Source organism: Trichechus manatus, unplaced genomic scaffold (genome assembly GCF_000243295.1).
Source record: "Trichechus manatus latirostris isolate Lorelei unplaced genomic scaffold, TriManLat1.0 scaffold00201, whole genome shotgun sequence".
NCBI classification, from domain to species: Eukaryota; Metazoa; Chordata; class Mammalia; order Sirenia; family Trichechidae; genus Trichechus; species Trichechus manatus.
The window spans coordinates 1,140,295-1,152,811 of NW_004444137.1; the positions used below are offsets into that span (position 1 = coordinate 1,140,295).

At 42.2% G+C, this 12,517-nt stretch overlaps 1 protein-coding gene across 1 annotated transcript in view; it reads right to left on the minus strand.

Annotated features, from left to right (window-relative positions):
• LOC101351015 (contactin-associated protein-like 3) overlaps nt 1–12,517 on the minus strand; it is a 230,626-nt gene that overhangs the window by 160,661 nt on the left and 57,448 nt on the right. Inside the window, exon 3 of the mRNA XM_023742135.1 lies at nt 6,153–6,300. Within this exon, the coding sequence (XP_023597903.1) occupies nt 6,153–6,300 (148 nt within the window). The remainder of the gene's footprint in view (nt 1–6,152; nt 6,301–12,517) is intronic.

Here is a 12,517-nt window from a genome sequence, read left to right on the forward strand (position 1 = left end):
GCTTTAAGTGGAAGTTTACAATTCAAGTTAGAGTCTCTCATACGAAAATTTATACATACATTGTTTTGTGACCCTACTTGCTCTCCCTATACTGTGACAGCACACTCCTCCTTTCCACCCCGGATTTCCATGTCCATTCAACTAGCTCCTGACCCTCTCTGCCTTCTCATCTCACCTCCGGACAGGAGCTGCCCATTTAGTCTCATGTGTCCACTTGTGGCTCATTTTCTAATGCGCAGGAATCGTGCCTCATTCATCTCACTCAGCATGGGGCCTTGCACATAGTAAAAGACTCAAACATGTCTTGAATTGAACTAGCACTATTTCTAAGCTAACTGTTTTCTAATAGATAACAGATCAGTATCCTCTTAGATGGCTAAAGACAATTATTAACGTTCTCTCAGGGTTTTTTTTTTTTCTTCTTCAGCAAGAGGACAACTTCACTCTTTGGTCCAGGTGCTTATACTCCTCTGAACCCAGAATCTAAGCCGAAATCTTCTAAGACCGGTTTTAAACAGCCAGAGGTTCGGTATGTAGCCTCCCCTCTTAATATTCTTCTTCAACATTTCAAAATGCGTTTTCCTTATTTTATAGAATGTAAAAAGTAGGTGTATAAATATTGACACATGCTGAGGCTGTTAAATAAAACCCGTATTTTTTCAGTGCAACAGTCAATATTAAAAAAATAATAATAAACTCCATATTTTTAAACACCCAGTGACTTGTTCTAGTCCCTTTTCCTCTTCCCTCCCTACTCCTCTTATTCTCACTGTATGACCTGAAACAGGGCTGGATATGCCATACTGATGATTGGCAAACCCCACGCAGGCCCCACCATTCCACCTTCTTAATAATTCATTCAGTCCTTCCTTCCTTCCTTCCTTTCTTCCTTCCTCCTTCCCTCCCTTCCTTCCTCCTTCCCTCCCTTCCTTCCATCCTCCCTCCCTCCCTTCCTTCTTTCCTCCCTCCCTTCCTTCCTTCCATCCTTTCTCCCTCCCTCCCTTCCTTTCTTCCTCCCTCCCTTCCATCCTTTCTTTCTTCCTCCCTCCCTCTTTCCCTCCCTTCTTTCCTCCCTCCCTCCCTTCCTTCCCTTCTTCCCCCTTCTTTCCTCCCTTCCCTCCTTCCTCCCTCCCTCTCTCCCTTGCTTCCTTCCTCCCTCCCCCTCTTCCTTTCTTCTTCCCTCCCTCCCTTCCTTCCTCCCTCCTTTCCTTCCTTCCTTCCTCCCTCCCTCTCTCCCTTGCTTCCTTCCTCCCTCCCCCTTCCTTTCTTCCTCCCTCCCTTCCTTCTTTCCTCCCTCCCTTCCTTCCTTCCATCCTTCCTCCCTCCCTCCCTTCCTTTCTTCCTCCCTCCCTCCCATCCTTCCTTTCTTCCTTCCTTCCTTCCTCCCTCCCTCCTTCCTTCCCTCCCTTGCTTTCATCCTCCCTCCCTTCCATCCTTTCTCTCTTCCTCCCTCCCTCTTTCCCTCTCTTCCTCCCTCCCTCCCTTCCTTCCTCCCTCCTTTCCTTCCTTCCGTCTTTCCTCCCTTCTTCCCTCCCTTCCTTCCTTCCATCCCCCCTCCCCCTCTTCCTTTCTTCCTTCCTCCCTCCCTCCCTTCCTCCCTCCTTCCATCCCTTCCACCTTCCCTTGTTGTAGTTGTAGTTAACTGCCTGTAAGTCACCTCTGACTCATGGGGACCCCGTGCACAATGGAAGCAAATGCTGCTCAGTCCTGCTTATCCCGTAATTGGACCGTGTGATCCACAGGGTTTTCACTGGATGATTTTCGTAAGTAGTTCATCAGGCCTTTCTTCCTAGTCCATCTTAGACTGGTAGCTCCGCTGAAACTTGTTCGGTGTCGTAGCAATTCACAAGCCTCCACTGACAGACAGGTGGTGCCTGCACATGAAGTGCATTGGCTGAGAATCAATCCCCAGGCTCCTGAATGGAAGGCAAGAATTCTACCACGGAACCATCACTGCCCCAAGCCTTAGGCACAGGAAACAATAAGCGCAGCAATAAACATAAAATTATAATAGTGGGGCTAGTACAATGCGGTATGTGGGCGGAAATCATGCAAGTGGCTATGGGAACACTCGAGAATGACACCTAACATGAACACGGGACATCTCATCAGGAAAGAAGGGACAGAAGAGACCCAAAAGATGAATAACGATCATGTTACATGACAGGTGGATGCGGGAAGAATGTCTGCGTCCCTGGGGCTTCAGAGACCTGAGCCCAGTCGAGGATATGAATTTGTAATTGATCGGGCAGTATTTCACTGTTATTGAAAACTCATAAAAGTGGATGAGAACCCAAAGAGAGAGCTCTTTAGAGTGAAACAAGAAGCCTAGAACAAATCTGTAGAAAATCTGAATGGAGGGGACTGCCAGAGAATGGTGAGGGGAGGCGGGAAAATGCCTTGGTACCTAAGAGGCATCATGGCAGACCCTTGGCCTTGCCATTCAGGTGAGCAGAGACTCTGACAGTAGTCCCCTGCCCCCAGTCTAGAAATGGGAAAAAGAACTTTAAAGTCAAGAAAATGCATATGCCAAGCCAGAAAACCTTGAAAGTGTATGATTTTTAAAGGAATAATGACTATATCATCGTAAATCAAGTGTAAAATAATGAAACTGAAAAAGAAAGATTGCATCTAACAGACACTATATGCCAAGACAAACACCTTGGACATTATTCTCAATACAAGCAGGGTAGTGAAAATACAAATGAAAAAGAAAAGATAATAACTTTCACTTTCCGTAACAAACCATATCGTATTAAATTACCATCACCAATAAAAGTGCAAAGTGCTATGCTTAAAAAATTACTCGTATTAATGATAAAAATAAAGACAACGCAGAACCACTACTGTTAAAGGGGATACCCTGCACCAAACATGAAAAGATGCTCAGCATCATTAGCCATCAGAGAGATGCAAATCAAAACCACAGTGAGATATCATTTCACTCCCACTAAAATAGCTAAGATTAAAAAAAAGAAAATAACAAATGTTGGCAAGGATGAGGGGAAATTGGAACCTTTAGCTGTTGCTGGTGGGAATGCAAAATGGTACAGCCATTGTGGAAAACAATGTGTTGGTTCTTCAAAACACTAAACATAGAACTACCATGTGACCCAGCAATTCCACTCCCAGGTGTATACCCAGAAGACCTGAAAGCAGAGACACTGATGTTCACTGCAGCACTACTCACATAGTCAAAAGGTGGAAACAACCTAAATGTCCATCAATAGATTAATGGATAAACAAAATGTGGTACATACATATAATGGATTACTACTCAGCCAGTAAGAGAAATGAAGTCTTGATACATGCTACAGTATGGATGGAGCTGGAAGACTCCATCCATACTAAGTGAAATAAGTCAATCATAAAAGGACAAATATCATATGTCCTCAATTATAGTAAAAGAAAAGACAAATGTATAGAGAAGAAAGTTTATTAGTGGTTACCAGGGGCAGGAGGGAGGAGGAAAGGGGGAGTTAACCGTGATGGAAATATCACTTTGATTAAAGGAAGGGTTGCACAGCCAATTATTGTAATTACTGTCAATAAGTTGTACACCTGTAGAAAGTTGAACTGGCAAAAGTTGTGTGATAGACATTGTCATGGATTGAATTACGTCCCCCGAAAAATGTGTGTATCAATTTGGCTGGGCCATGATTCCCAATATTGTGTGGTTGTCCTCCATTTTGTGATTGTAATTTTATGTTAAAGAGGATTAGGATGGGATTGTAACACCGTTACTAAGGTCATATCCCTGATCCAATGTAAGGGGAGTTTCCCTGGGGTGTGGCCTGCACCACCTTTTATCTTACAAGAGATAAAAGGAAACGGAAGCAAGCAGAGAGTTGGGGACCTCATACTACCAAGAAAGCAGCACCAGGAGCAGAGCATGTCCTTTGGACCTGAGGTTCCTACACTGAGATGCTCCCAGACCAAGAGAATACTGATCACAAGGACCTTCCTCCAGAGCCAACGGAGAGAGAAAGCCTTCCCCTGGAGCTGACACCCTGAATTTGGACTTGTAGCCTACTGGACTGTAAGAAAATAAATTTCTCTTTGTTAACACCATCCTCTTGTGGTATTTCTGTTATAGCAGCACTAGACGACTAAGACAGACATATTTACAAAAATGACAAAGAAAAAAGAGTAGCTACTGAGGCTGAGTATGTACAACCAAAATCCTCATGGGATTTGGTTCCTTAGTTTGGAGGTTTAGGGTCATTGTTTCATGGGACTTCCCTGTTAATTAGACTAATAAACTTGTTTAGTGTTTCTGTTTTACCTCCTAGTTCATCGCGTAGTGCCTGGGGTCTTAAATGTTTGCATGCAGCCAGCCAAGGCACAAGGATTGGTCTCTATTTGCCTGGACCAGCAGAGAAAGGAGTGACAGGAATAGAGGGAGGATATGGAACATGTCGCTAATTGCCACTGTGAACAACTGCCTCCTTTGCCATGAGACCAGAAAAACTGGATGGTGCTCGGCTACCATTACTGAATATTTTCATCATAGACTCTATAGAAGAATCCTGATCAAAAGGGGGAAAAATCCAGAACAGAATTTTAAATTTTCATGGGCTCCAGACTTTCTGGAGCTATGGAAGCTGGCTGAACCTCTGAAACTACTACCCTGAGATAATTTTTAAACCTTAAACCAAAAATATTCCCTGAAGTCTTCTTAAAACCAAACAATAGTTTAGCTTAACCAGTAAAAAATGTCTGCCTTGAGCATTATGCTCTTTTAAGAACTGTCTATATAGGATCAAATTGACAATAGCAACTTGAAAGATTAGAAACGAACCTTAGGGGGCAGTGAGTTTATGTTAACAGGGGAGGTACAACTCTGAAAAGGAAGGTGATAATGGTTGGACAACTCAAAGACTGTAATCAATGTCACTAAATGGTACTCACAGAAACTGTTGAATTGGTGTATGTGTTTCCGTGTATATACTTAATAACAATAACAAAATAAATAAATAATTTTTTTAAAAAAAAGAGGAACATTGAGTTAGTTTTCAAATAGTGGTGATATAGTATCTGTCTGTATACTTATGTCGTATTGTGTCCAGACATGTTATCAGGAGGGACTAGTCCCTGGAGAAGGACATCATGCTTGGTAGAGGGTCAGCGAAAGAGAGGAAAACCCTCAACAAGATGGACTGACACAGTGGTTGCCTCAACGGGCTGAAGCGTAACAATGATTGTGAGTATGGTGCAGGACGGGGCAGTGTTTTGTTCTGTTGTACATAGGGTCACTATGAGTCAGAACCAACTCGACAGCACCTAATATGAGTCACAACATTGTGCCTGGCAGCTCATGTTTGCTGCACTTATGGTGCAAGCAGGTCCTGTGACAGCTGCACAGCCAACTGGTCTTTCTGGGGATCAGGCAGCAGCTTTGAACTTCCTGGTACTAAACCTTAACCCAAGAAACAGCAGTAATATCTCCTCATAAAGGAACATCAAGCTAATGGCATATCTCCATCAAAGAGCATGTTCTGCTTTGAAGTCAATAAACCTGAAGTTGTTTCCACAGTAATGGGAGAAGGAGAAGCTAATTTCATGGCATCAAAGAGAAACTCTAAATATCAGCATCTTAGCCATTGCAGCAGTGAGCACATTTACAGATCCAACAGACACAGGGGTGGAAGGAAATGACCAGAGGAAGGAAGAAAAGATGGTTGATAATAAAACAATACTTTCTATGTTTAATATTCCATGGGAACATAAACACTGGTAAGCAGAGGCAGGGTTAGAGAACTGAGTGAAAGCAGAACATGTCTACTTCCTTACAAAGACACCATGAAGCCAAGGATGAAAGTCATCCTTTAATCTGGGATGGGGTTGCATAGGCTTATCTTCAGAAACCCTTCATTGTCTGTACCGTTACCAAAGTAGAAATGATATAATTGTCATTCAACAACTCACTGTAGCCCACAGAGCCCATGCCCTCCCCCACCCCTGCTCTAACAGAACCCCTGAGCTCCTGCTTCCATGCTCTGTGTAAGCATTATCCCCTAGAAGCCCTTCCTAGCTCCTATGTGACCAACCTCGCCCATCACTTACTGAAGCAAAAGTTCCTCATCCAACCACAACTGACTGATGAGTCTGCTCCTCATGCTTAATTTTATGACTTCTCATAAAACACTTACTATATGCACATCCATATACTTCAATCCGCATCCCAATCCTGCCCTTAGGGTTCCAGGCTACAGGGAGGAAGCGCAGGAACCTGGCTTCCACGGGAGGCTGGAGTCTGTAGTGCACCACACTGTCGGCATTTGTGTTTCCTGGAAAACCCTGGGAGGAAATGGAGAGAAGGGATCAGCGTATCTGCCCAACATTGCCTTCGCATTGTCACCTCTCATGTCCATAAGCAATGCCTGGTTCACTTCGTCAATACGCAATATGCCTTCTTTAAAGAAACCTTGTCAATATTTAACAGAGATGTGACAACCTCTTCCCAGTTCAGGGATTAGTTACCATTGTCTAAATTGTCCTTATTTACAGGATAGTTTAAATGTCGCCGGCACCATTAAACTAGCTATAAAAGGCTTGCTTTTAGAAATTTGCTCATCCGCTAAGACATTTTTCCTAATCTCAGCATAGTCAAGACACTCACATGGAACCACACTGTTAAGAACAATTGAACACAATGATAACTTGCAAAAGATCTGCAATAAGAACTCTAGACTCTTGAATTTGAAAGCTAGCAGGGACCCGGAAAATCTCCTAGTTCAAAAACCTTAATCTGTAAATGCAAAACTGAAGTTTGGGCTGGCGAAGAGATTCTCTGGAGGTTGGATAGCTCATCCAGGACTGGATCCTAGGGTTCTGCGTTTCAGTCTCAAAGTACATTGCATGTTTTAGGCAGCTCCACATCAGCAGCATTCACGGGAGTCTGGGAACATACAACCCACCACATAACAGAGGGATGTGCCTTCATAGTCACAGGCACCTGGCTTTATGCTAGGAGGGGTCAGCATGACAGCAAAAGAAGTTGTTATAAATAATGTTTGACTCCTTTTTCATGGTTGGTGTGTGTGTTTTAATGTTAGTATCAGCCTATGGGGGAACCAAAAAAAAACGGGAGGATTGATGTTACAATATTTACACATTTATTATAGACACCTTACTAATGATTTCCACCATCCTTCCGTCAGTTCGTTGTACCAAGGTGGCCTGAGTGTTACTATGACACTGGAAGCTATGCCATTGAGACCAGCAGGCAACCCATGATGGACAGGTTTCAGTGGAGCTTCTAGACCAAGACGGACGAGGAAGAAAGACTGGAGATCTTCTTCTGAGAATTAGCCAATGAAAAACTTATGGATCACAATAGAACATTGTCTGACTTGCTTGCTTTGGCCACGTCATCGGGAGGCAGCAATCATTGGAGGAGGACATCATGTTTGGTGAAATTTGTTGTTGTTGTCAATTGCTGTCGACTATGACTCATGGCAACCCCATGTGTGCAGCGTAGAACTGCTCCATAGGGTTCTCAAGGCTGTGACCTTTCTGAAGCAGATCACCAGGCCTTTCTTCCAAGGCAGCTGGTGGATTCAAAGCACCAATCTTTTTGTAGTAGATGAGCACTTAACTATTTCCAACACCCGGAGGCTCCTACAGCTGCCTAATATTCCATTGTATGTATATGCCACATTATGTTTATTCCTTCATCTGTTGATGGACATTTCGGTTGTTTCCACCCATTTTCTACTGTGAAAACTGCTGCAAGAACACTGGTGTATAGGTTTCTCTTGAGTTACTGCCTTCACTTCTTCTGGGTATACACCTGGGATTGGGACTGCTGGATCATAAGGTAATTTTAGGTTCAACTTTTTGAGAAAACACCAAACTGTTTTCCACAGTGGCTGCACCATTTTATATTCTTCCCATCAACAGTGGAAGAGGGTTCCAGTTTTTCCACAAACTTGCCAGCACTTGTTTCTTTCTTTCTTTCCTTCTTCTTTTTTTTAGATCATTCTAAAGGGGGTGAGGTGATATCTCACTGTGGTTTTGATTTGCATCTCCTTAATGGCTACTGAGGTTGAGCATCTTTTCACGTGCCTGTTGGTCATTTGAATATCCTCTTTGGTGAACTGTCTGCTTAAGTACTTTACCCATTTTTTTACTGGGTTGTTTGTCTTTTTGTTAAGTGTGTCATTCTTAAGTCAAATCATGAATATATGTTCACTTGGCTTGTTCCCCTCTCAGGAGCTGAGCTGGCTTGAGCTTCAGAGGGACTTAGTATGTTCTGTCCGCCTTAACACAGGGTCCATCCAGAAATTTATGGCATTAAATCAGATCATTTTATTTTAATAATAGACTCTGAGATCCAAGGAAAGCTCCAAGATGAACAAGATTGAGGAAAAGGAAGATAAGAAATCAGAAAAAAAAGAAAGAAAGAAAGAAAGCAAGTCCATGGGACCTATGCAAAAAAGCAGTAACATAGCAGGCCTAAGATGGTGTCTCAGGCTGGGTTCTCTAGAGAAGCATAACTGGCAAAGCATATATATATAGAGAGGGATTTATATCAAGGAAACAGCTCATGCGATTGTAGAAGCTAGAATGGATCAGGGTAGAGGCCTCTCCCAATTTACACAGCCACAGAAGTTTGCGAGCCCAAGATTGGCAGGTCAGAGAGCAGGGATCCTGCTCACAGGCTGTGAAGGTCGATGAATCCCAAGATCGGCAGGCAAGACTGCAAGGTTTCTCCTGATTCACGTAGCTGCAGGGGCTGGCGAACCCAAGATCAGCAGGTCAGCGGGCAGGGCTCTGCTCACAGGCTGTGAAGATCCACGAATCCCAAGTTCAGCAGATAAGCTGACATCTCAAGTCCCGAGAACTGCAGGTGAGACAACAGGAGGCAGCCACAGGATCCAAAGCAAGCAAAAAGCCAGAATGTCTGCTTATATTCAGATGCAGGCCACACCCCCAAGGAAACTCCCTTTCATCTGATTGGCTACTCACAGCATATTCAATCATGGGAGTGATCACATATGAACACTGAGAATCGTGGCCCAGCCAAGTTGACACACAATCTTAACCATCACAGATAGCCATTCTCACAAAGTCCTGCTGGCAAGGTTGGCCCTTGGCTGATGTCAGGGAACTTGAATTTCAGTAGCATTCCCACCATTCCCAGAACTGAGAGGAGTAGCTCACTGTACCTAAACTGTGTGTACAAATGTGGTTTATATGAAACACCTGCTTTCCTGCTGTGAGTTTGGAACTTCAATACGTGCCGGACACTGAGTCTCTAAGGAGCTCCCTGGTAAACAAAATTTCACAGACTATTACAACTCACTGCTGAATGAATTAGTCACAGTTGGGTGACTCCATCGGGAGAGGACGCTAAAGCTTGTGCCTTGTTTCCTCGGGACTTCACACCACCTACCTTTTCCCTTTGCTAATTGTACTTTTTATCCTTTTGCTGTAATAAATCATAGCCATGAGCCTTCCTAGCAAATCATGGAACCTGAGGTTAGTCATGGGGACACCCAACATGGGACCAATCAAGTAGAACCACCAGAGGCAAAGAATCAAGAACTGAATCCAGCCTTGAGAGGTTCTCCATAGGACATCTGTTACCTCTGTGAGAATCACACTGAACTTGATCTTAGGTTGCATCACCTGAAACAAAGGGGCCGTTCCTACTTACAGATCTTTTCTTGCACATCTACATGTTTAAGTACCAGTCATATGTCACAGGGAATACACAACACAAACATGCTTATAACTTCTGAGAATTTTATCTGTAAAAGGGCAACTCTATGTGGATCTCTCAAGACTTTGTTCACTTGGCTAGTTCATTGCTTTTTGAGATTATTACTAAGCTTACAATGAAATATGCAGATGAATAAATGTATTAACATCTTTATTAACTATTAGGTTTTGGTAGACAAGTGTAGCCTATGTCTGGTAGGACTAACTCTTAGATAATACCAAAGCCTAAAAAAGGAAAAAACTAGAAAACATTAATATCTCACACTGTTAACCATCTTAAAATCTCCACTTCCTGGTAAATCATTCTAGACTCAGCCTAAACCAGAGTACCTGAAATGACTCAAAGATGATGTTTGGTGAAAACTTAGTAACTTCTAGGGGAAAGCGCATTGCTACTGAGCAATTAAACCTTACACCGAGAGTAATTCTTCCTCAAACCTAATTTTGAAAACTTCTGTATAGACATTTTTTTCTATCTTTACAGAGGATAATTGACTGTTTTAATTGGGGGAAACAATAAACAATCTAGCAGTCAAAAAAACCAAACCCATTGTCATCAAGTCAATTCTGACTCACAGCGAGCTTACGGGACAGAGTAGAACTACCCCATAGAGTTTCCAAGGAGCAGCTGGTGGAGTCAAACTGTGAATGTTTTGGTTAGCAGCCAATCTCTTAAACCACTGCACCACCAGGGCTACAATGTAGCAGTAGTGGGATGAAAAATTTTCCATTTGAATTTTTCTTTTCAAATTTGAATTTTAGATTTATCCTACACTATGTTTATTTTAAAAAATATGTTTACTATCACAGAATTTTTCTATCGTTTGTACAAAGAACACTTGCCATTTCTGAGTGGTAGCAGCAATTCTGCATTCAAAGAAAGTGTTTATTTAAATAGGAGTTAGCCAAATATGTTTTAAAATATGCCAAGATCAAATAGCTGTTTTTCAACTAATTGTGTACCTAAAGCTGTTTTGGTAGTTTTAGTACAAAATAGATACTTTTTTCTTGGCATATTAAATTCGAGTCAGCAATACTATTAAGCCAAAATGATTAAGGCCACATGATTTCCACTGTAAATTCAAAATTAACTCTTATAGAGGAAAAATTAAATGTCAAATAAGATAAAATAAACACATATTTGAAGAATAAGTTGGAATAAGTACTAAAAGCAAGTTGAAGACTTTATTTTAAATAACTGTTTTCTGCCACATATAATTGTCATTTCAATAGGAAAGGTAAAACGCTGTGTGCAGGCCAGAGCAGAAGTTGTTCTTGTTGTTACATGCTGTCTCGTCGATTTCAACTCACAGCAACCCCACCTGACAGGGTAGAACTGCTCCAGAGGGTTTTCTAAGCTCTGATCTTTACAGGAGCACATTGCCAGGCCTTTCTCCTGCAGAGCTGCTGGGTGGGTCTGAACCATCAATCTTTCAGCTGGCAGTGGAGCACTTAACAATTGCACTACCAGGGCTCCTTAGAGCACAGGTACTGGGAGACAATTATCCATGGGTTTCTCTTGTTCTCATGAGCAGAAGCACTAACTTCCCTTTGCTGCACAAGGTCTTTTCAAGGATGTTTATATACCAAGTAGCCTTGTAAGATAACATCTCCCTCCAGAGCAAAGGGCAGACATGGTTACTGCCTAAAAGATTTGGGGTCCCTAAACTCAGGGTTTCTCTCTTATAATAAAACCCACTGCATATACAAGCACCCATCTGGACCCATCCACATCACCCTATGTGACTTAGGGGCAAGGGAACTAAGGTAAATATATTGATACTCCTGCTGCTGGTTAGTCCATGAGCAATAAGGTCCTTTGTCTGTGACCCAGGAGTCTTGTGTCTTCTACCAGCATCCATGAAACTATGGTAGACTAACTTGTTTCAAGTAGGGTAAAATCTCAGACCTTTCACAGTTCTCAATAAGAAGATTAACATTTCTCTCCAAAAAGGCTCATCTCCTGAGTGATGATGGTCTGTTGGCTTTTTAAGAATGTATGAAAAGGCATGTGAATAAATAATTTATCATTATGAAAATGTATCTCCATTTTTAATATTTGGCATGCTATTTTATATGTTTTGCTGTTTCATTTATTTTTATTAATGTATAATGATCAGGTAGTTTCTGAAGACTCATTCTGTTTCCTTTCTAAAAAATGCTGTATATTATGTATCGTTCGGTTTTTTTTAATAGAAAATAACACAGAAAAAAAATGTGGTGAGCTGTCTCCCTAGTCAGAAAATCTCTGTTGATATATAAAATAAATAAACAAAAAGTTAGCAAGTAGACATGCTTGGGTAGAAAATTCAAATAGTACAGAAAGGTTTAAAAAATGAAGAAGCTATTTTTTCCTCATTTTTAACTATTTTTTTAGCATTTGTTGTCTCGTCTTTTCCTTTCACATTTAGTGCATCTCCTCCTGCTCCCATCAATCCCTTCCTTTTCAGATCCTCTAGTACGATCCCCACAGTTTGAGGTAGGGCAGACTTCAGGTTCCCGGTTTAGGGCACAGCAGCTGCTGTCCCTCTATCATAGCTGGCTCCTCCATCAACAATGTTGTAGGGAAGGTCTAGCCTAACTCCCAGGTACCGGGGAAATTTTAATAGTAGCAAATACTTGTTCATTCCTGCTCCCAACAGGGAAGTAGCCTGGGCCCATAAAGGCTCCTGATCCTTCTCATCAGAAGCCTCCCCTGAACTTCTCTCCTCCAAAAAGGAAGCAGGGAAAGATCCACCTTGATCACACTTAACAGTATGTAGAAAGGCAGCTCAGGAGCTCATGTTTG